Genomic DNA, 24,658 nt, shown 5'->3' with positions numbered 1-24,658 from the left:
AGATAACTGCTGGGACTCAGGCTGAAACACCTTCTCCATACTTATTCCTAAAGATGAGAATTTAACTCTGCACATGTTCAGAAACACTCTTTATTATTTCAACCCAGGCTCCCAGTGCTAGGTCTCAGCAGATAGACTGGGGCAGATATGAAAAGTTAAGCATGTCCTTTTAAAAATATATATTGTAGATTAACATCACTACTGGGCATATTGTTCCCTGTTCAGCAACACTATATGTCTTTCTGAGCAGTGTAGTGAATATATGACTCAAGTTGAAGAGAGCTTTGACTGAGGAAGCCAGTGAAAACTAGAAAGCCAGACCGACATTCCTAGTTAAGATACTTTTTTCTTCCCCTTCAAAAACATTCAGATATTAATATAGTGTGTGTATTTTAAGTAGATTTGCAAATATTTATTTTCATTTATATATGGGAACAGATGTGTTATATAAAATTAGCATATCTCTGTGTTTTCAAGTGAATGTGAAACAATGCACACTAGAATCTGCACTAACATGCAAATTGCTACTATTTGCTTCTTTGTTTGTTTGTTTAGACAGCTTCCTAACATGTCAAAACAGAAATCAAATTTAATAATATATAGTTTTGAGTATAGATAAAGAAGTATATTTGTTGGTAGTTAAAAGCTTAAGAACATCAACCAGTGCAGGAAGTCCATCCATATTGATTGCTCCTACCAAGAGCGATCAAATCAGAGCACTGTATAACTAGAGTGACTCTTGGAAACATGAACCAACACTGCTGGAGGAAACACGGGCAGCAGCCACAGAGGATTTGATTACTGAAGTTGAAATATCAAATAAATTACTCATTTCTGTAACTCCTCAGTTGTTACTTCTACTAGGAGGAAGCTAAATAATCCTATTAGAAAACCAGCAGGGCGATTTTATTCCTTTTTTCAAAAAACAGAGCTTGATTCCCCATAGAAAATATAAACTGTGGGCAGACACATTTCAAGAAATTGGAAGGTGGTCTGCATTGCTTCCATGATGAACATGCTAATTTCTTTTGTCCCATGACAGTCGCTGGTCAGGTTTTTGAAACGTTGCAGAAACCTTTTTAACTAGAGATAGTAGTGCAAAGGAAATAAATGTGTGGCCCTGTGGGTTATTGGACTCCAGCTCCCATCAGCCCTCACCAGCAGGGATACTGGAAGTTGGAGTCCAACATCTGGAAGGCACAACACCTTCCCTTCAGTGGTGGTTAAGAAAAACCGAGTGGCTATTAGGTATGGGAAAGAATTTCAAGTCAGATGACAATTAAAGCCTAATCTACCAAATTCACACTTTCTGAAACAATACAACCGGAACATGGCCATCCTTTGAAACCCACACTTTATCTGAATATTGCAATGCAGTTCTCCAGCCAAACAGTGTTTACAGAAATGCATATGTTAAGGGAAACTCTGTATAAAAACAAACATATTGGGGGGGGGGAATACAGAAATAGAAGAATTGCTTACAAAAATGTGTACATTCAAAACTGCAGATAAAAATGTGTTCATTAAATTATCACTAAAATGCTGAAGAATTTTTGTAAGAACCTTTTAAAATTGCTGCAGAAATGTGAATAACTGAATTTAAGATTGGAAAACCAAAAACCTGAAAGAAACGAAATTGACAGATCCTTCTAATCCCAGTGGGCTAATACGAGCAATGATGGGTCTACCATGCCACCTCCCAGGTTCTAAAAAACCCATGTCTGTCTCCAGACATATGCTGGGGAAAGGGCCTATCTTTACAACTGTATACAAGTTACTAGGTGGGAGTAATAATGGTAGAAAACAGAATGCAAAATCTACCACACAGCTGACAAATCTGATTCATTTCTTACTCCCTTCCTCTGTCTGGAAGGAACTAAGCTTTTAAAAATCTGTATGCTACACAGTGCCAGATATATCTTTATGCCAATGCAATGAAAATGACTGTGCCTATTTATTTCTTATGTGAGGCATCTGAGTGACTGAAGTTGCAAGCCAACATACTCAAAAATCTTACTGAAATCAATGGATCTGCTTTAGGGCTGCTCTTGAGCAACCAGGTTCATTGTGGCTTGAGTATGTTACTGCATTAGGTGGCACTTGGTGTTCTAGCAATCTTGCTGCCTCCATCTGGGATAAAGCCCCCCCCCCTTTTTTAGGAAGCCCAAGAGGTTGCTTCAGAATGATATTCAGTGGCAGTGAAACCCCACCCTGCTATACAATATGAATTTTGTTACACAGCTATCTTCTATATTTGTTTTCATAGAATATGAATCCTCACAGTGCTTTTTTATAGAAAAAAAGGTGCCAGTACTCACCATGAAGTTGTTTCAGTAAGTGCCACACTTGGGGGAGGGGGAGTGCCGTTATTGTATACCCTTGAGTAAAGGTAAAGGGACGACTCTGGGGTTGCGGCGCTCATCTTGCTTTACTAGCCGAGGGAGCCGGCGTACAGCTTCCAGGTCATGTGGCCAGCATGAAAAAGCCGCTTCTGGCAAACCAGAGCAGCGCACGGAAATGCTGTTTACCTTCCTGCTGTAGTGGTACCTCTTTATCTACTTGCACTTTGACGTGCTTTCAAACTGCTAGGTTGGCAGGAGCTGGGACTGAGCAATGGGAGCTCACCCTGTCGCGGGGATTTGAACCCCCGACCTTCTGATCGGCAAGCCCTAGGCTCTGTGGTTTTAACCCACAGCTCCACCCACGTCCCTTTTAGACCCTTGAGTACCCCCCCAAAAAAAGAAGCACTGAACCCTCCCATGTGAAATTTAGGGATTCAACAGACAACAGCAATACTGTGAAAGCAGGAGAAAGCTTACTCTGAAATTAAAATTCCCATTACCACCCTCATGTTCAAGGATAGAAACCTGTGTCCTCCAGGTGTTGTTGGACTGTGCCTGTGGTGGCTGATGTTTTGGGATGAGGAATCTAACAAATGTGCCAAGTGCTGTGAACCACCAAATTTAATAAATAATAAAAATAAAAATACAATAGGAAAAAGTTGTGTATATATTCAATAAAAAAGTTATGCAATTGTGTGTGTGTGTGTGTGCGTGACACACGTGATTTCAGAATTCCACATGGCCATCTCTTACATGTGTAAAGAGACCTGATGCCCTCCAGCTATTTTTCATTCTAATACCCATCAGCCCTAGTCAGCATTGCCAGAGTTCAGGAATGATGGGAGTTGTAACTCAAAATTTCAGGAGAGCACCAAGTTACAGAAAGCCACATTACATGAGAGCTTAGTTGTGTGAAATGGTGTCACTTTATCATCTTAGAAATAATTTTCTCTTCACAGTACTGTTTATTATTCACCACCAAAAGTCTTTTTTCAGTGTACAAGGTCATTTGTAATTCATACCTCATTTATCACTGCAGTAACACTGTGAAGTAGTTACTAGTTTTCTGCACATGGACATAGTTTGAGTAAAGCAGCCTTCACCAACCTGATGCCTTCCAGAAGTTTTGGATGGCAGCTTTCATAATCCCTTGCTGTTGGTCATGCTGACCAGGGTTGATGGTAGTTCTAGTCATAGCTGTCAAGTTCTCCCTTTTTTTAAGGGAACTTTTAAGGGACGCGGGTGGCACTGTGGGTTAAACCACAGAGCCTAGGGCTTGCCAATCAGAAGGTCAGTGGTTCGAATCCCCGCAATGGGGTGAGCTCCTGTTGCTCGGTCCCAGCTCCTGCCAACCTAGCAGTTCGAAAGCACGTCAAAGTGCAAGTAGATAAATAGGAACCGCTACAGCGGGAAGGTAAACAGTGTTTCCATGTGCTGCTCTGGTTCGCCAGAAGCGGCTTAGTCATGCTGGCCACATGACCCGGAAGCTGTACGGCGGCTCCCTTGGCCAATAACGTGAGATGAGCGCTGCAACCCCAGAGTCGGTCACGACTGGACCTAATGGTCAGGAGTCCCTTTACCTCCTTTATGCTGAATAGGCGTCCGTGCGAGAAAAGGGAAAACTTGACAGCTATGGTTCTAGTCCAAGACATCTGGAGGGAACCAGGTTGGTGAAGGCTGGTTAAAGTGAGCATGCCCCTAAAAGAGGGGTGGGGGAAGAATGTCACCACCAGTTGTGGCTCTATAGTGTGTCCTGTATGTTTACAGAAGTACATATTCCCTTCAGAAATTACTAGTCTCTTCCATATGATATTCAGGGAGCATCTTTTAAAAATTAAAGTTAAAAAAAGACTGTCTGCCTGGTAAACTATGAAATGGACCTAAGGACCAAAGTACATCTGACAAATGGTTGCATTTTTTTTTAAAAAAACAAACAAACAAACCTGAAGCATCCCTAGAGGACAATGCAAGTTTAAGTAAAGCAGTGAGATGGAAGATCACCAGCTTAACCCATTTCCCTCCACCTGCTTATACAGCTCTAGCTACCAGGGATGTCTTAATGGTATCCAGCACCGTGGTGTAAAAATCCCTCTGCCCCCCCCCCGTTTCCCCCCAGCCTGAACTCACCTCCGGGAAGGATCACCTGCTGTACCCTGGCCGCAACGAGGAAGGGTGGGCGGCGGGCATTTATTTATTTATTTTAAATAAACATTTATTTTTAAAAAATAAATGAAAGTAAAAATAAAAGTAACAACAACAATGATAAAAAGGTGGCGATAGGGGCGGCGGCAGGGGCGGCAAGACTGAGGCTCCTCGCCTCAAAGGGTCCCTCTCCCCATCTCCCCATCCAGGCCCCACCCAGGCCCCAGGCCTGCCTAGGCCCCCCCAGGCCTCAGAGCTCCGCCCGGTCGATCGCCTGGTGCGATCACTGGGGGGGGGAGCAGCTCCCCGGCCGGTCCACCGGGTTCCCCGGCACCCGCGCCATGGCAGCAGCGGTCTCGGCTCTCTGGAGCCGCTCAGGCAGCGTGAGCACGCCGGCTGCTCTCAAGAGCTCCACGGCAGCGTTCCCATCGCCATCTTGCCTTGCCAGAAGTCCTGCCTCTACCAATGAAATGCAGCACCGGGATGAGGGATGACCCAGGCACTGCAGAGCGGAACAGGGTCCTAGTGCCCCTGCTCTGCCTCGCTTACCTCCCTGCTCTCCCCTGAGCAACGCAACTGGCAGGCGTGCAGGAGGGAAAGGGGAGACTGCCACGCAGCTCCCCCACATGCTTGAGCGCCCAGCGCCCTGTCGCATTGCACCAGTAAACCCAGTGGCAAAGACGGGCCTGCTAGCTACTTTCATATCTAAGCATGCTGGGGCAGGGCAAGAAAGCAATAACCAGATTTCCCCTGTATCAGGAGAAATGCAGCCTGGCAGCAATTTTGAGCAGAAAAACAGCTAGAGAAAACCAAACTTTCTTCCTCTCAAACTGTTAGCCCCTTAAGGCCACTTTTAAGAAGTCAGGAGAAAGAGAAACAGGAGTGTGTGTTGCATCTAGTTTGAACCTAGGTTTCAGGACTGAACATTTGAATTTGGGTCTCGCATCTTAAGTACAAGATGTTATCACTGTATGCAGTGGTGGCTACAGTGGTATCTTGGGTTACGAACTTAATTCGTTCTGGAGGTCCGTTTTTAACCCGAAACCATTCTTAACATGAGGCGCACTTTCGCTAATGGGGCCTCCCGCTGCCGCCGTGCGATTTCCGTTCTCATCCTGGGGCAAAGTTTGCAACTCAGAGCAACTACTTCCGGGTTAGCGGAGTTTGTAACCCGAAGCGTTTGTAACCCGAGGTACCACAGTATATGGAACTTTAGCTCTTCCTGGCCTTGAAATTTCATGGATACACATAGTCTAAATCAGTCATTTACTGTAGGGCTGCTAGCCCATTCTCTTATACAGAAGACAACCAGAAGACTAACCACAAAAAGTAAATAGAGTGTTTCCTTTTGAATACATTAGGTAAGAGGACATTTAGGCCCACTTACAGATTGGACATGCTGAGCAATTCTTGGAGGAAGCCTAAATGATTAGAAAAAAAGATATTAATGTGGGGAAAGAGCGAAATTAAGATCCTCTATCATTTCCTTCAGTATCTCTCCCCCCACCACCACCATTGTACAAACCAACAAAAGCAACAGGAAGAAGCATCATTTGGCTGGAGTTGATCAAATGATTCCAAGTGCAAGATAAGTGACCCACAGATGCTGCTGCTGAGGTTAGCTACATGGTGTTAAGTTGTAAATGAGAGGGATAAACTGTAGAGACAATTGCCCGAGAGAGAGAGAGAGAGAGAGAGAGAGAGAGAGAGAGAGAGAGAGAGAGAGAGAGAGAGAGAGAGAGAGAGGTGGGGGGGGGAGGTGGAGAAAATAAATCATACATTACTGTTAAAATGTAGAAAAGAGCAGGACTGCAAGAGTGTGGGGTGGGGAAAGGCGGAGGAGCAGGAAACACAGGAAAAGGAAAAGAGTGAGAATCACACTCACGCACAAGGAGAGACGGAGAGAACGAAAGAGAGAAAATGAGCCATGCACTTACCCAGCAGCAGGAAGAAAAGCTTCAAACAGCTGAATTTCCCCCTGCTTTCAATCCCTGCCTGCTGTTTTGCTAGCACGCCGGAGGCTACTATCTGTGTGTTATCTTAAAGGATGTGGAGCAAAGGCGAGTCTGAAGGGCTCCAGACTTTAGGAATTGTGGTGGTGATTTGCTCCTCTCTGAAACTTTTGCACTACCTTGGACTAATTGACTTGTCAGATGGTAAGAGACCCTGCAAAGTTCTACCAGCTTGTATACTTTTATGTATATTTTTTTAAAAACAACTATGGTAGCAATCTGAAAGAAATAATAATTTAAAGCACTTTTTCTCCTTTGTAACTACGTACTGCTTTTCCCCCCCTGCTTAATTCAGCAGTGTGGAAATTTTGCTTTGTTTTGCTGCTAGCTTCCGGAATTCCAGTTGAGGGGTATTTTTACATTTTGTTCTTTAATTACAAAGCTAGTCTCCTCCTGTAAATATTGTTTTGCCATAAATGTAGTTCCTGTTTGGTAGAATATGCCTCTCTTGGGATAACTGGAAATAGCCTCATTCTTAAAACTGTTGGATATACACAATGCTTGCTGGACGGAAGTAGTTCCTGCGTAACTGCTTGAGCCTAACCACATTTACTCGTAAGTAAGCCCCAGTCAGTGCAACAGTGTCCTATTAAAGTGCACAAGTGAAATCCTTATTAGTGTATTTAGATACAAACTGAATTTTAGAAGCTTTAAAAAGCAAGTGATAAATGGAAAAATAGAAACTATACTCCATAAACTAATATTTCTTTCCTTTTGTTTGAAAAGGATTAGAGTTTGGTTTGATATTATCTGGCAATAGGAAAATAGTTCTATTCTACATATTTAAAGGAAGTTTAGCAGCCAAGACTTTGAATTTCAGGACGTTGTCATAAAATTCATTAAAAAGCTGATAATTTCTTGAATTAATTGCTTGACGTGTAAAATGTAAAAGTGAGTAAGCTATCCCTTCCAGAGTTTACAAAGTCCTTTTTGACATATTGATGAATAAATATGGTCATTTTATCTTAGCCAGAACCTGTTTGAAATGAAGTCTGCACTAAAGGCAGTGCTTTCATCACTGTGAGGTTTACTAATAATGTATAAAGCAAGAATCAAATAGGAAATGAATGTTTGACATATACACAAACATATTGGCTGAGGCTGCAATCCTACACATGCTTACTTGGGAGTAACCCCAGTGAACTGCCTGGGACTCACTTCTGAGTATTCATGCACTGTTTCAAGTTTTGTCCCTTTTGTCCCTCTAGAAGAACACTGACAGTAGCACCTATATTAAATCTATTCTGATATTGGACTCCTTGCAGGTAAAAAGTTGCCATTGGTGACAAGAAATTAAAATGTCAACCAATGTTCTATAGATATTTTCTTTACAGTTATTACATAGCTATATTGCTGATTACATATCATCCGAGTCTTCCCATTTTAAGCATGATAATAGATCAATTTACCCTGATATGAGATGAAATCCAATGAGATGTCTTCCCCAAAAAAGCACCCCTGCACCATCGAGTAACCATCAAGGTAGATGGTATCAAGAAAGGGACTCACCTCAGTATACTATGAAGGAAAGGAAAGCAGTATGAAATTCTGCAGCAGCTTGCATTTGCAGTGCCATCCATGTGAGTGCAAGAATTCTGTTCTGCTTGCTCTTCGCTGTAATTCCGACTGAACTTCTGCTGTTTTCAAGAAGATAAATCACCTGTTTTGTATGAGCACCACGGTCCTAGAAAAATCAAATTGCTATAATCAGTTTATAGTGGAAGCTCTAGCATAGTACAATATCAGACCTTTATAAAGTGTGCTCAAGAGTATAATAGTGTTTTAAAACCATTTATTGGGCTGCTGCCGTTATAAAATCCTGGATGAGATGAACATTTGGCACAAGTTTTTGTTTTGTTTTGTTTTAGCTAACCTATCATGCAGTGGCACCGTTCAACTTCATTCAAGCACTGCAGTGTTATCTGTATTAAATCTTTGCAGTAAGCAGTGCACACTAATCCAGCTTCTCTCTGTGCTAATGGACTGCATCTCTTTGGTTGTTAATTGCTGGTGCCTTTTGGGCTGTAAAACTACCCTCCTAGGACATGGCAGCCTGTTGTGTAAAATGCTGCTAAAAAGCTTAAAAGTTCTGAATTTATTTTCTCTTGGGCCCATCAAAAATCCCAACTGAAGGAACTCAGATCCATGTCAATTACTCAAAACAGCACTTACCATCTCCTGAAATAACCTTGCTTGCTATGATGTCACATGAGAAAGGGAATTAACCCTCTAGGCTTTGAGAGTCTTCTAGGTATGACCACCAGCTCTTTCTTTGACCTCCTGGGGGTGGGGTGATTATGATGGGGAACAGGTGGCAAACTGTACAAAAAATAATGTTGGTTCTGTTTGGTTACTGTGGGCTTAATCATAAAGAGGAATGCCAATCTCATATGTTTTCCTTGTGGATATGACTAATTCTGAAGGACCAAGTTAAAAGCAACACCATACATAAAATCAGCAGTGGCATAAAATATTTTGCAAGTGTAAACAGCAGTAAATCTAGTGTCAATGAGCGACCCAATTGGCACCTTGGTGGAGGACGGAGGGGCTTTACTGCTCCAGGATAAGACCCACACCTCTGCTATTTTCACTGAAAAAGAAAGTTGTAAGTTAAACTGATGGAAGCTTCCCTTCCAGTACTAATAGCAGATGCAGGCTCCCCAGGTTCTGGATTGGAACCGTAAAGCATTAAAGCCCCTCTCCTTCCCACCCACAACCTCAATCTAGATTGGGGAGGTGGGATGCAGTTGCTACTTACACTTTAAAACCCACTCATGCAATTCCTGTTTGTGTGACTTGTGTGCAACTTAGTGGTGTTGGATAGTTGTTGGCATCTGTCTGTCTCAGGAGACAATGGAGGAAGGCACCTTTGGGGCTAAAGTCGAACTTTTGGAAGGTTACAGCGCCTGCTGTGGCTGTAGAGACCAATATGGAAGATACGTGTTTTATTGCAGCTGGGACAGATGAAGGAGTCTGGTTGTGCTACTGCAGATGCACTTTGTGTTTCTACTCACTGTTATGGAAGACCTGACTGTCTCCAGGCACTGTGGTCATCTGCAAGGGATTCCCATATGGCGGGGTTGATGTTGCCAGCCTTCATGTCACATTCAAAGAAATCATTGCAAGGCAAAGTTCTTCTGCTAATGGGTCTGGTGCCTGAAGCCAGCTCCCTGTAGAGTAAGTGTGGCCCTACAAAATCCAAATAATCCAATAATATGCATAATGTTCCTTGTAATGTAGCAATAAGCTGAGACTAGCAGGAAAATAGTACACATCAAGTGTTCTAGATTCACCAGACCGTTTGTACAACATTTAAAAACTAAGACTGATAATGCTAAAATCAACCTTGTATTAGAAAGGGTATCATTGTAAAGCAATTTTAGATATACGTTATGTGGATAATGGGAGTTGCATTTCAACAATATCTGGAAGACACTAGGTTCCCCATCCCTGCTATAGAAAAACCAACCTGAGAAAGGATACGTGTGGCTTCTACACTGTCTTGCCAACCTTTAAAGAAATTCCTTAGGCGTATTGGCTTAGTTTTCTATTGTTTTTATTAAACATTTTATTGGGTTACAAAAGTACATGCAGCATTTCTGCTTTCAATTCTTGGATCCTTTCTACAGATCAGTTACGTTTGATGTGAGACACTGTTATAGACAGTATAAGGTTGGGGGAGAAAAGAGGTGGTGAGAGAGAGCAGGGAAAATAGAAGGGGGGATAGTAAACTTTCATTCTTTTACATATTGGCTTAGTTGACTTTCTGTTATAAATTTTTGTTTTGTTTTAAATGAATCTTCTGGTTTTGGTGTTTTTTTGCTGCATTTTGCTGCTTATAATGTACATCACCTGGAGGCAATCACAGAGAAGGTGATTAATAATAATAATAATAATATCTTGCAAATTGCAATAGTTGTTAGTAATGACAAGCAGGATCTGCAATGAAGTGTTGCTGTGTATCTTCACCCGCTAGGGTAAGTGCTTCTATCTTCAGAAAACCTGAAACAGGAGCTTTACAGTGCTGTTCAGGCCTCTTGCAAGGTGATTTTCTGGAATGGAAATAAAACCCCACCCCTAATTTTCCCCACCCCCACCAAGATACTTACTAGAAGCAACTTAAATCCCCCTCCTCCTCTGCCCTCCTTTTTTTTCTTGTTTTTTTTCCGTTTTAAATTGGCACAGGTAGATTCCAAACATCCAGTGTCTCCAATTGCTCTCAGTCATAGACTTGATTGACAGAAGCACACAGTCCACCTGACTTCTAGATTCTTTGCTCCCCTGGCTCACTGGAATTTCAACTGCCATCAACATTCTGTAAACTCACTGTTTCCTGTGAGGTAGCTTTTCAGTTTTTATGTAGGTTTTCTGAACAGCCGTAGCTCAGTGGTAAAGAATCTGCATTGCTTGCATAAGCTTCAATGCCTGGCATCTCAAGGTAGGGATAGGAGAGACTCATTGTCTAAAACCCTGGACAATCACAGCCAATCAGTGTAGGCAATACTGAGCTAGATGGACCAATGGTTTGACTTGGTATAAAGCAGGCTCCTATGTTCCCACGTTTCTTTTAATTCTCCAACTTACATATTTTGCATATATAGGGCATTTCCTGAGTATACAGAAGCAACTAGCTTATTTTTGGTGTGGTACCATTTCATTCCAGAATGCTAGGCACTAAACCACCAGAGTTTGCTCTTACAGAGAATGATAACTAAATGAACTCCCATCTTTCAAAGGCGGAAAACAAGAGATTTGCAAGATGCTGAAGATAAACAAGGAATGATCTTCACCTTTATACTCTGCTTGTGTGGTCACAGACCCTGTGCAATAAGATCCATAGCACTCACATTCACAATCACACAGTACTCACAATCACAACATACATATTACTGAGGAAAAGAATACTGCACTTTGCTGAGAAGCTGAAATATATCAGCAATACAAGTTCTAGCTTGAGTTGAGTAAAGATGACTGGATCCCTGAACAAAATGAGTGTGCTTTTTCTGCTAAAAGGCATCACACGGAGAGCTTCTCTTCCCCAATCTTAATTAATGATTGATCTAATGAACTTTATTTCTGAACATGTTCCCTTTTGATGTGATATTTCAAAGGACTTTCTGGGTGTGGTAAGTGCATGTGGGAGTGTGTTCAGAAGAAATGTTGATTATGCAAAATGAAAAGGTAAGGAGAAGTCACCTTGTGGGGGCTTCAAAATCAATATGAGAATTGTGCCTCTGTCCTGCTGACACAAGAAATTCAGTTTTACTGAATTGTAGATTGGGCTGCTAGTGGTTAAAAATAGCAAACTGACAGACAGAGACATTCAGACCAAAAAATGCATAATTAGACAATCCATTTTATTTTATTGTTCCTCTGAACAGTTCTGCCTGATGAAGGCCCTCCTGTTGAGATTGAAAAGCCTGCAATTCTAAAGAAATATAAATGATCTCTAATCAAATATAACATTTTATAGCATTCTATATACCACCCTATTGAGCTAAAATGGAATAGCGGTGACCATTAATGTAATGGTGAAGACTTATAGAATCAAGAATAATTTACTTTTTCATTCTATCCCTGTCTGTCCTACCCAGTCCCCACTGAAGAAGTCTATGAACTTCCTGGATTTGAAGATCTAACATACATGAACAGAGACTCCCTCTTCTGAATATCTGCCCTTTGAAACCATTTGTAGTAGAAGATAACCCAGAAACTCAAACACTTTTAAAGTCTGTTTGACCAAAGGTGATAATAGCATGGTAGAAGTATTAGGTGAACACCAAAGAAAGCCAAATTTGATTGGTTAAGTAGCATAAAGACATAATTGTCTTCACTATGGGATCTCTTATTGGATGGGATTGTTTATGTGACTGTTCCCAGGAAAAGAAGACCTAATAATTGTAATGAAAAAATAGTACCAAACCAAGATCAGATCAAGGAACATGAAAACAAAGGATTGAAAAAAGGTGAGCATTCAAGTCTCTTAAAATCTATTGCATCTCTTCTTCCATAATCTTCCCCTCTTTCATAAGTGGGATATAATTTTTTTCTTGTTGGTTCATATGAAGCCATAAAATATTTTTGTCAGCAGACAAGATAAAATAGACCGCACTTTTAAGCCATGAGATTTCTGCAGAAAATGAGGATTAAATTCCAAAATGGTCTCTGCCGAGCTGTAGTTTTATCCACACCTGTGTATGTATTTGCACTTCTCTAGCATAATGGTTTTTCCATCAAAGACATCATCTTCTTACATTTCTGACAACCACATCTACAATCCCTGCCCCATTTCAGTCAAAATGAATGAAGGAGGTTCATGAACCTCTTAGTGTACAATTATTTAGCTCCCAAGAGGGCATTCCAGGAGTCACAGGACAGATTGGATATCTCTTTCAAATCTCAGACAAAGCTCGGATGTTGGAGAGGGGGATTCAATGTCAGATTTTCCTACCCTGCCACCATCAAGGGCTCTGATGCCCTGGCCCAACACCAGTAGGGCCAAAAAAGATGTGTGTCAGGTGAAGTTCATGAACCAGAAAACAGCTTGGAACTGAAGGATCCAGAGCCATCCTGGTACCTTGACAAATCCCCAAGCTGGGGAGGAGGAATTTACACTTCTCAACATGCTTCTCAGCGTGTCCAAATTGCTTCCTTTCATTGAAAACTTTTTTTTACACAAAAAAAACCAAACTACAAAAGCAGATGGAGCAACACAGTACCCATTACTCAAGCTCAGCAGGGCTTTGGCTCTGGCGGTTGATGAATTGCTTTTGGTTCTTCTCCCCACTTTAGGATTTCAGCCTTTGTGAGAGCAAAGATCCTCTTATAGGGGCTCTCTCTTCTTAAACTGGCATCTAGGAAAATGTTGAGTGAATCATTCAGAGCTCTGTACCTGGGGAAAGGTGCATGAGCCCCTTTCATCTATCAAGGATCTGCTAGATCTGCTTTATGATCTGCTAGATCTGCTTTATGAGCTTGGCTCTTGTTCTGCTTTCTTACTAGAGCCCCCATCAATCACTGGGATAGCTTTACAGTGCTGATGCATTTCATTTCTCCTAAATATAGAGTGATCTGGTTCAAATATGATGTGCATTCTTGGATAGTTGTCAGCATTGATTAAATAATGCCACAACAACAAAGGTCTCATATTCTTATATGGATGTCTTCTAGTTTTACTTTTTGAAAAGTAAGAGATTCAAACATTCACTTTTTATCTCCAAGGTAAAGGACCTGTTCTCCAGAAAAAAGAAACAATAATACAGAGATCACTAGATATTTTTTAGGAGGTCTGGATTTTCCATGTTAAGAGAGAGAGAGAGAGAGAGAGAGAGAGAGAGAGAGAGAGAGAGAGAGAGAAGAAAGAAAGCGAGCTTAGGAGGCTTAGGTACATAGGAATGGGAATAGAGGAGAATTTTATTCAGTTGGCTTTTTAAAGCGAATCAGCCTAATCCACAGTTCATGGAACACCATTGGGTTGCATTTTTCTCTGATTTTGTGTTGCTTTGTTTGTGTGATATAGTCTTGGTTAATGTGTACAAAAGTGTACAAAATGTGTATTCCATGATGAAAGACACATTTTAGGGGAAATGTGTAGAAGTCTCCTAAACGTGAATTTTTGAAGGGGAAATGGCTATTTTAGGGGACAGTGTACATACTAGAGATTTTTAAATAAATAAATAAAAAGGAAATTGAGCCAACATGATTAAATGCATGCAGAACTGACATGGATTGGAAATAAGCTGATGCTGACCCATCCATGTCTACATGGGAGTCTGCATTTCACTGACTCAAACCCCTTGGTGCATCTAGCTCAGTGTTGTCTCCATATACTGGCAGCAGCTCTCTGTCCTTTCAGACAAAGGGGTTCTTTTCCAGCTCTATCTGAAGATGCCAAGGATCGGACCTGGGATCTCTTGCATGCAAATTATATGCTCTACCACTGAGTTGTAGTCTTCCCCCAATCAATTTGAGTCCGAGATCATTTGAATGGCTAGTCCCACCGTATGAGTGGAAATCCTTGCACTGATGGGGCACATTAATTTGAAACTACATGTACACATTGTCTACGATCCCAAGATCCCTGTGTGCAAACAGAGTCCATCTGTGGGTGCACCAGAGCTTTTCAGGTTCCAGTTCCTTCTGCAACTCTGTTGAACCTTCCCTGCCAACTTTCTCCTGGACATTTGGAGTGACTCTCCAGAGAAGAATGTGGTAGGTGTGTTCCAGGGGGAAATCACTGACACAGGCACACACCACTAAGCTTTTGCACAGGAACCTTTAGATTCAAGTTATGAATATATACTGCATATAGAATAGAACTATATGTAGAGAAAATTTAATATGTATTTGTGTCAAGTCACCACAAGTTGTCCACCCACAGCTGGCTTTATGAGAAAGGGATTCTGGATGGGGCTTTAGTTTAATTGTATATCTCAACACAGCTCATTTAGACATTAAGGATAGAAGCAAACAACAATTTTATTGTGTTTGAATGAATCTCACAAATGTACTGACAGTTTACAACAGATGTTATAGTTTGTCCAGGTTAAATTCATTTTCAGAATTCTTATTTTTAGGATTTCATTTTCAATGCAAACATTTTAAATTAAACTAGATATTTCTCCAATATTAATGAAACTTAATACTTTAGTTATAATATAGTGCAAGTAAGTTGTAACTTAGTTTAAACTCTGGGCTATTGAACAGTAGATCACTGAACTTTTCCCCCTTCCAGGAGTCAAGTTTGCTGATTCATTTGTGGAGATGGTTATTGATCAGCAGCCAGGATTCCCTGCTTTTGTTCATTGCCAAGACACTTCTTTGCCCAGAAACAGGGCTGGCTCAAGACATTTTGCTGCCTGAGGCAGAACAGCAAATGCCATCTCCCCTTCCCTCCCCACCCCGCAAAAAGGGAAGGTGCATGTTGTTCAAGGTTGTCCAATTAATTTTGACCTCTGAGGCAGAAAATCCTAAAAACATCTATATACAACAATGATAAATTAAATAACTAACATTTTGCTACCATTTCTGCCTGAGGCAGCTGCCTCACTCTGCCTCATGGTAGGGCCAGCCTTGCAATATGTTTGTTTTCAATCATCCTCTCATTTTTTAATTATCCAGAGGTTTTTCTTACTGATTATATCTTTCAGATTTCGAACACAGATTAACAGAGAATAGTCTAAAGGCCCCTGGCACATTTCTACTGATTTAACCAAGCACATTTGGCCATGTAAACTGACTGTATGAGCAATTGCCTGTAAAAGCTGCTCTGAGCTCCTTGTGGGAAAAGCAGGGAATAAGTCTAGTAAACAAATGTGAACAGACAGTGTTCAGTAAGTGCCTGTGAAAAACTGGCAGGCTTCTGCACACACTTGGGGATTTGCTGCTTCCCATTCAGTAGTTTTGCATTTTGCATGCTCTTTTTGATTTTCCTAGCCTATTCACTTCCCCTGGTGCTCAAACCATCAATTCAGATTAGCTGCTGGCAGCTCCTGATGGCATAGACAGGCTTTCCTTTCTGCATTAGCTATAATAAGGTGAGCTACCGGATGATGGTGTGGATTAGTTGCAGAATCCCAAGCCGCCCTGGGATGTGATTTGGTCATTTCTAGTATTTATTTTTCGGTTAATTTAAAGAAACCTTTTGAGGGGCACTTATTGCACATTGGTATTATTCACATATTCCATATTGGTATTATCTTGGTCTGTTTATGTCCACTTCTGAAATGCTGTCCTCTGGTGTTCAGTTTATTGAAAGTCTTAACAGCTGGCTTTGGAGTCATTAACGTCTAGTTATGAACATGCTGCACAGAAAATGGTAGCTTTGTGTTATGCTTTTATGTGGTTCCAAAGCACACTGCTGTTAAAGTGGCTATTAAGAAATGCTATGTTAACGGCAGACAAAATGCAAAAGATATACCCCTGCAGTTTCTACCAGTTACTTACCTTGCTGTGTTGTCTGTTTCAATATATATTTGAGACAGTCGTGGTCAGTTAAGTAACTAGCATTTTCTTAAGGGAGAGGAAAAAATATTGCATCACTGCTAGTCCTAGTATATTAGAGAACATTGAGGTGGTATGGTTCCTGTCTACTTTCAGTCTTGGTTTTGGTGTGGTAGCATGATAATGATGACAATTTATTAAATTTCTTCCCCATGAGGTCCCAGAGTGATCTCTACCAAGGAAGGAGAACCTCCAGTGATAGCCCAGTACGGATCCCAAATAGTTGTGTAAGGCCATTTCCCCTAAACCACAGCCACCTGCGCACAACTGACACATGTGATATCAGGTGTGGGTCAAGTAAGGACATAGCTACAAAGGAACATCTGGGAGCTTAAAGTGAGGTCCCAATTGTTCCTCTGTAAATGGGTCTTGCTGACAGTGCCAATCTGCTAATTGATGCAGACAGTGAGTCCCACCGAGCTGGGGTCCCCCTAATGCAGCAATGGGCTTCTCTGGCAGCACCAATTTGTGCAGAATCTATACAAATGGACCTGAGATTAAGGGAGCCTAGCACATGTGTTACTGCTGCATTTCCAGTGGCGTCCTTCTTGTAGTAGAGCCACAAATCCTCATGAAGCCACTTACCACTGCAGCTCCCTCAGAACCTCCTTCCAGGACACCATGGCTTTAGACATGTGCTGCACAACAGGGTAAAGTAAGCAAGTTTGCATGTTCCAAGTCTGCTATGCAAGGGCATGGACGACACACTAGAGCAGCATTGCTAACAGCCAGGTCCAACACAAAGGCTACTTCCTTGTGCCCAATTCACTGAAGCATGCCTAGGCCATGTATGGGGAACCTGTGGTGTACCCTAATTCTCAACCATCTGGGACGGAAGGCAGTGGTTAGGGATGTGACCCAGCCGGCTAAATAAAGCCCCCACAAGTGTTGCAATCTCCCTAGGGGTTTTAATAAACCTCTTCCCTGGAACTGCTTTCAAACTCCTGACTGGCCCCAACATGCACCTGAGCTGGAGGGAGAGCTAAGTGAATAAAAAAACCATGTAGGCCAACTCATGCTGGGAAATCATTTCTCCCCTTATGCTTCTAAAAACTTTTCATCTCATGCCAGTGTTTCTGGCCTAAGATTCTTTTTCCCACCCATCTTTTTCTTTTCTCCTTTTTTGTGATATGTCAAACAATTTTTGACACAATATTTCATTACAAGTTCTTTAATCCAGTTCCCGCAAGCCAATTAGTTGAAGTAGTCTAATTGGTTTCTCATTAAATAAAAAAGAGCTGCTTCTGGTAATAATTTATTCAGGCTTGTAAATCCAAAGCTGCTTTTATGCTCTTTCCTGTCCTCCAAGGATATCATGATCCCATAGCTCTCTTAACAATGAATGCCTGTCATCATAAGGGGCTATCCAGCTATGTGCTCTCATTGATTAGCTTTGGGCCTGCTGAAATGGAATATGAGTCTCTATAGATTGTGTGTGTGTGTGTGTGTGTGTGTGTGTGTATACACATACACACACCACTCTTGCTCTTTACCTATTCTCTCTGTCAAGAATATATACATCTGAACTTCTACTAGGAAAAACTTCACTTCCTGTAAAAATCTCATGGCTTCATTTTGAATAGGAATGAGATTGAACAGTTGGAATTCACTTGGCCTATCTCCCCGCCCTTGTTTCAAGAATCTCAGTCAGAGCTGATGCCTGACAGCTACCAGCACGTGAAGACTGCTTTCATTAAGGGATGAGAACCTCCCCCCCCCCCGAGTTCTTGGACTGCAACTCCTATTATCCCTGTCTGTTGGCCTGTTAACTGAGGCTGATAGAAGTTGAAGTCCTACAATGTCTGAAGATCCACAGGTCCCCCTTATCTAAGTGTTCAGTGTCACTCTCTTGCTTTAGAGCAGGGATGGAGATCCTGCCGACTTGTGGTCAGCTTCAGGGCAAGCTGATGGGAGCTCAGCAACATTTGGTGGGCCATGGGCTCCCATCATAGCTGCCAAGTTCTCCCTTTTTTTTAAGGGAAATTCCCTTATGCTGAATAGGCTTCCTCGCGAGAAAAGGGAAAACTTGGCAGCTATGGCTCCCATCCATGGCGGATTATTTTCCCTGGGAACTGCTCCTGGGTCAGCAGACGATAAGGGTGAGGGAATGCTATATGGATAATCCTGGTTCAATATGAATGCAGTTGGTTCCTGTACTAGTTTTGAGTGTGGTTTTGTTTGGAGACACTCTTATAAGCTGCTTTGAGGGCTTACTGGGGCTGCAAAATGGAATCTTCAAAGTAAATAAACACGTTCTCGTTTGTATTATATCTTCCATTGCGGTTCTGATTTTCCCACTGTTGCTACAGTCCTCAAGTCATTTGCTTCAAAGACCTCCCACTGAGGCCAGTGAGAGGTTAGTTTGGAATGAACAGTTGGAGGATTGTGACTCCACTACACCAGATTCTTCCCCTTGGCCAGAACTGTGCAAACTAGTATACGGAGACAGTAATCTGATATCTCATGCTGTTTTAACTTCTCAGGCTGGCTTTATTTCACATTCCAATAGCCGCAGGCTTTAATAGCCTATTGATTTCCACGGCACATATATGAAGGCCATATTCTTGATCTCTTAATCTCTGAGGGATAAGCACTTTCTTACCATTACACTCAAGGTATTAGTAGTTAGAATTACTTCATTGCTGCATGGTATAACTATAATAATTTCCTGCCTGTATTAAACTTTTAATCGCCGAAGAATTGATGCTTTTGAATTATGGTGCTGGAGGAGACTCTTGAGAGTCCCATGGACTGCAAGAAGATCAAACCTCTCCATTCTTAAGGAAATCAGCCCTGAGTGCTCCCTGGAAGGACAGATTGTTAAGCTGAGGCTCCAATACTTTGGCCACCTCATGAGAAGAGAAGAATCCTTGGAAAAGACCCTGATGTTGGGAAAGATTGAGGGCACTAGGAGAAGGGGACGACAGAGGACAAGATGGTTGGACAGTGTTCTCGAAGCTACGAACATGAGTTTGACCAAACTACGGGAGGCAGTGCAAGACAGGAGTGCCTGGCGTGCTATGGTCCATGGGGTCACGAAGAGTCGGACACGACTAAACGACTAAACAACAACATTAAACTTTTAAAATATACACATTCCTTTGCAGATCAAGTGCCCCTGCCTGGTGGTTGGTTTTGCATTCACTTTATAATCCCCAGCTGTGGATATATTCTCCTGCCAAGGAATTTGTGTGCTTGTGTGTATGTCTATGTGCGTTGCAGATATAGCTATAGAGATTGATAATTGGCAACAAGGGAAACCTACTTTGAACTGATGTACCCATGTGAGGGACAAACCACACAACCAGAGCTTATCACCTCTCACACCTGGCCGATGCACAACCAATAGCTGACACTGTGAGTGCATTTACACAGGGTTTTTTTAATTTCTGGAAGCAAATAACACAGAAATGATCACTAAACTTGCACTATATTCTGCTAGATTTCTGGAAATGGCCTTCACATTGTGTGAAAGTTCAGATATAATGCAAAAATCAGAAGTTAGGGAAATGTCAGGAAAACAGAATAAACTGCCATGTGAATGCAGTCTGTATTACCCTCCAGGGTAGGAACTGGCAAAGCTAGAGGATTTGCTGCAACTCACCACTGTAGGCAACAGATACTGCTTCTAGGCTCTACCCTCAAATTGAAGTGAGTTTCTGACATATCCTCAGTGCGTGTAGGCTAAAAGATAAATGAAATGTTGATAATTACTGATTTTTTCTCCCACAAGATGATGTGATAACCACCAATTTACACGGCTTTAAAAGAGGATTAGATAAATTTGTAGAGGATAAGACTATCAATGGCAAAAAGTAACAATGGCTACCTCTACCTCCACTGTTGGATGTGATATGCCTTTAAATACCAGTTGCTGGAATTCACAAGTGAGGAGCTTGCTGTTGTCCTCCTGGGGTTCCCATAGGCATCTGTTTGGCCACTGTGAGAGCAGAATGCTGGACTGGATGGTCCTGTGATCCAGAAGGGCTTTTCTTCAGTTCATATGGAAAGAAAGCAGCCAAGGAGGAGCTCTGATACCACTTCATAGAGATCACCAACCTTACTGCCAAAGGAAGTAATAAGTCAGTGTTGCTCATGCTCTCTCATTGCTGAGGTCAAGCACTGCTGCTGCTTTAAAATCCCATGTCCTCTAAATTTTCATGTGCATCACAGGAACACAAGAGCTGATATGTACCAAGTCAGACCATCTAGCTCAGCAGCTCTCCCAGGGTTTCAGACCCAAGTCCTATACAGGACCTTCTGCATGCAAAGCAGGGGCTCTGCCACTGAACTACAATCCTCTCTACAGGAGAAGTGTATCAGGGGGCTGATTGTACCGTAGGCAAAATTGCAAGTGACATGTAAGGCCAGGTTTCATCAAGTGGCATCTAGTAAAGGTGTTGTAGTTAGGAATCTATTCCTCAACTGCTAATATTTTGGGGGTGCTTATACTTTCGAGCACTGGTTTCAGGCTGATGTTTTATGAGAGAGAGAGAGAGAGAAATTGTCCCAGGGACTGAGAAAGAGGGGGAATAGGGAGGTTAGCCAGTCATTCTGTTGCCCTTTTGGATGATATGAGAGCACACTACTGTATATTTGTCAACTGAAATCAAAATTTAACTTGTGGAACCTAAAAGCCAGTCTCTTGTTTCGTTTATATGTATTTGGAACCATTACTGTTACCACCTGCAGGCAAAGAAATTTCACAAACCCCTGGCCACAGCGTGCCAATTACTGCTCCCTGCACATCACTCTGTTCAGGAGCTCTTGAACAATGGGGAATGAATCCCAATCTCGCTATCAATATTGCAGTGGGATTTTCTAAATACTGCAGCCCAGCTAGTCTCGAGAGCAGGAAAATATTAGCTGAACAAAACCCACTGAGTTGAGAGTCTGGAGAAGAGGTCAGGTCACTTGCTTTTCTGCCTTTGCCTCTACATTCCCATAAACCTTAAAGCTGTCTTCTCTGTCTGGCAGTGTGAATGTGACAGATAGTGAGATGAAAGTCTCGTATCATAGACAAGCAATTCCTCTCTAAGCTAAATCACATTGAACCTGACAGTTGTTGCCCTATGTTGACAGTGTGATCTTGCAAATATCTACTCAGAAATAAGCCCTGCTGTGTTTAATGGAACTTAACCCAATAGTATTGCAGCATGAGGGTATCCATTCATTTCCACATGCAGCAACCTCTTGCTGTCTAATAGGACATCAATGAACTTCCACCGTACTTTCATGTGATCTTCCCAGCTCTCTTGATCAACCATGTAACTGGTACCCATGAAGCTATAGCATCCTAGCCAGACAGATATGATCTCCAATTATCATGTTTGGAGTAGTGATTCATCATGCCTTGCACACTCAGGGCTGCTTCGTATATAGGCAATCCTCAATTGAATGACATCAAACAAAAATAGAATATGTAGAAGGGAAAAAATATATCAAATGATGAGGAGTCAAGCAATAAGTATGTATTGTGGACTATTTTTGTACTCATTGAGGGACTATTACTTTAGTGTAGAACAGCATGAAGGCAATTTAGAGTTTTTTTGTTAACGTATTAATGATTACCAATTCCTGATCTAAAGAGCTCTTATGTACAGTCATACCTCATGTTACGTTTGCTTCATGTTACGTTTTTCAGGTTGCGTCCCATGGCGACCCAGAAGTACCAGAAAGGGTTACTTCTGGGTTTTGCCGCTCGCGCATGCACAATCACGCCGTGCACCTGCGCAGATACGGCACATCAGGCTGCAGGCTTTCCACGTTGCGAGCGGGCCTCTGGAACGGAACCCGTTCGCAACCAGGGCCAGCGCCTCCATTTAGGCAAGCTAGGCCATTGCCTAGAGCGCTGAAATGGAGGGGGCGCTGGCCAGCCTGCCCCCCGCCCGCCGCCGCCCGGGGAGGGCTCCAATGGAACGTGGAAGGGGAGCGAGGGACGCCGAAGGAGGCAGCACTTCGGCCATGCAGTTCCAAGTGAGCCTTGGCTGCTGCTGCTCCCCTTTGTCCCTGCGGCGGCAGCGCCCCTTCCTCGGAGCCCCCCAATCCGCTGCCCGCCCGTCCACACCCCACTCCTCCTCCTGCGCTTGGAAGGGATTGCAGCAGCCGCAAAAGGTGAGCGAGGCGGCGGCGCAGCTGTAGGCAGACTCTGCTCCGGGCAGCAGCGCGCAAAGTTCTCTCAGGAGGGCAGCCTTCCGGGTTCCTCTCCCGCTTCCCGGAGTGGGGTATGAAAGGATGCCCTGATGGAGCGCAGCGGTGGGCTCCAGCTGCCCCTCTGCGGCCGGCGGCAGAAGGTGGCTACCCGGGGGCTCCTGCTTCGCCAAGCAGGCAGCAGCGTTGGCGCAGGGAGCCGATGGGGCGCCGTAGAGAGACCACGAAGCAAACACCTCTTGGCGCCCTGGCTTGTGCTGAGTGAGAGGCAAAGCGATGTTCAGCAGCACCAGGCCGCCGCCGCCGGCTCCCTAGACTGGGCTGAGCAGTGCTGGAAGCTCTGAGGGGGCCTCTCTCGGCTGCCTGGGCAGCTCCTCCCAGGGAGCTTCGCGGGCCCCGCCGGCTTGCTTGGCGCAAGGGGCGGCGAGGCAGCAGCGGAGGGATGGGCTGCGCTTCCAGCATCCACGTCTCGCAGAGCAGCGTGATTTACTGCCGGGACTCGGACAAGTAAGAGAACGGATCCTGGGATCTGTCCTGCTGCAAGCAGCCCTTTCTTTCATTTAATACAGAAATAAATCATTAACTAATTGGCCAATTCTGCCCCAGATAACTTGGTTCTGTGTCCCTCCCCACTCCCCATGGGCCCCCCAAACCAAACAAAATCAATACAAACCTGAAGTTCTGCCCCCCAAAATAAATCCTGCGCCCATGCTGCCCCCCAAAATAAACCCTGGCTACACCCATGCTACCACCAATAACTCCTGGCCCATCCATGCTGCCCCTCCAAATAATAAATCCTGGATACATCCATCCTGCCCCCCCCATAAATTCTGGCTATGCTCATGCTGGTTATGCTCACTGGTTATGCTCGCTGGTTTGGCATAATTCTGGCTATGCTCACTGTTTTCACAATTTTAAAAAAATAAATTAACAATTTCAAATTCTGTGCTTTTCTTCCTATAATACATCTGTGTTTGAAATATGATTGGCCGGGGGGGGGGGGGCAGAAGGTGATCTCACCTAGGGCACAAAAAACCCTAGCACCGGCCCTGTTCGCAACCAGAGGTACCACTGTATTTCTTAAGAGCAGTTTGTGTGGAAGGTGTAGAATGGGTGCAACTTTCTCTATCCCTGTGGCAACGTCGTAAGAGAATCAGTAACTGTGGGTCTGGCTACATTTTATGCTTAATGCTTCCGATGCAGATACACCTCATGTTTTTCTTAAATTAATTACAGCTGTGCAACATGTAGGAAGGGAAAGGCTACCTCCCCATGCTATGACCCCCGCAAAAAGAAAAGAAAAGAAAGAAACCTCCTCCATCAATAGTAACCTTGTAGCTGCATAGGGGCAGTGGTTGTGGAGGGTGGGATAAACCTCGGCCCCCCCCCCCCGCAATCCTGAAAGCAGTCTCTCCACAGGTGTAATTCATTTAAGAGAGAGAGAGAGATGTAGCTGCATGCTGTGCATTAAGTGTGTGACATGTCATTTGACCCTCACAAATCCCTTCCTTTGTCATGCATATGTTGACCTTACAGGAACTCTTTTTAGGCCTTGAGTGGTGGGCTCATTTGCACCCTAGTTGGTACCTTAGCACCAGAGGAAATATAGTATGAAAAATAGGCACAGTGGTGGGGGGGAACCCAGCAGTTTGGCACCAATGTCTCCACAGGGATATTTATTGGGCTGAAACATTGAGTTCTCTTTAGCAATAAATTCCTTGGGGTGAGGGAGACACTGCAATCATTCTTGTGATTGAAGGATTTTCCTTCCAAACTCAAGGCCATGACCAATCGTTCTGCATTTCCTCAAGCCCTTCCTCCCACCACCTTCAGCAAAAATACCATGGGACATGAAACTCCACAATTATTTCTTGACTGAAGCCACAGTTGGTCTTACGTGAATAGTTTGCACAGATTCTAAGTACCTATGAAAAAAAATCTTTAATTGGAAATATTTTTTTAAAAGAAATATTAGTATCATGAGACCTCTAATCGTGCTTACACAAAGCT

At 43.0% G+C, this 24,658-nt stretch overlaps 1 protein-coding gene across 6 annotated transcripts in view; it reads left to right on the top strand.

Annotated features, from left to right (window-relative positions):
• Positions 1 to 24,658, top strand: part of KCNIP1 (potassium voltage-gated channel interacting protein 1) — a 495,512-nt gene that overhangs the window by 408,330 nt on the left and 62,524 nt on the right. The window contains exon 1 of one of the 6 annotated variants that reach the window (XM_035105222.2): positions 6,249 to 6,640. The exons of the other annotated variants lie outside the window; for them this stretch is intronic. Within the exon in view, the coding sequence (XP_034961113.1) occupies positions 6,532 to 6,640 (109 nt within the window). The 5' untranslated portion in view covers positions 6,249 to 6,531. Of the gene's footprint in view, positions 1 to 6,248; positions 6,641 to 24,658 lie in introns of those variants that run through there. 6 annotated transcript variants of the gene reach the window in all.

The sequence above is a fragment of the Zootoca vivipara genome, chromosome 2 (assembly GCF_963506605.1).
Source record: "Zootoca vivipara chromosome 2, rZooViv1.1, whole genome shotgun sequence".
NCBI lineage: Eukaryota > Metazoa > Chordata > Lepidosauria > Squamata > Lacertidae > Zootoca > Zootoca vivipara.
Note: the sequence above shows the minus strand (reverse complement) of the source record. Positions and strands in the feature narration are given on the sequence as shown.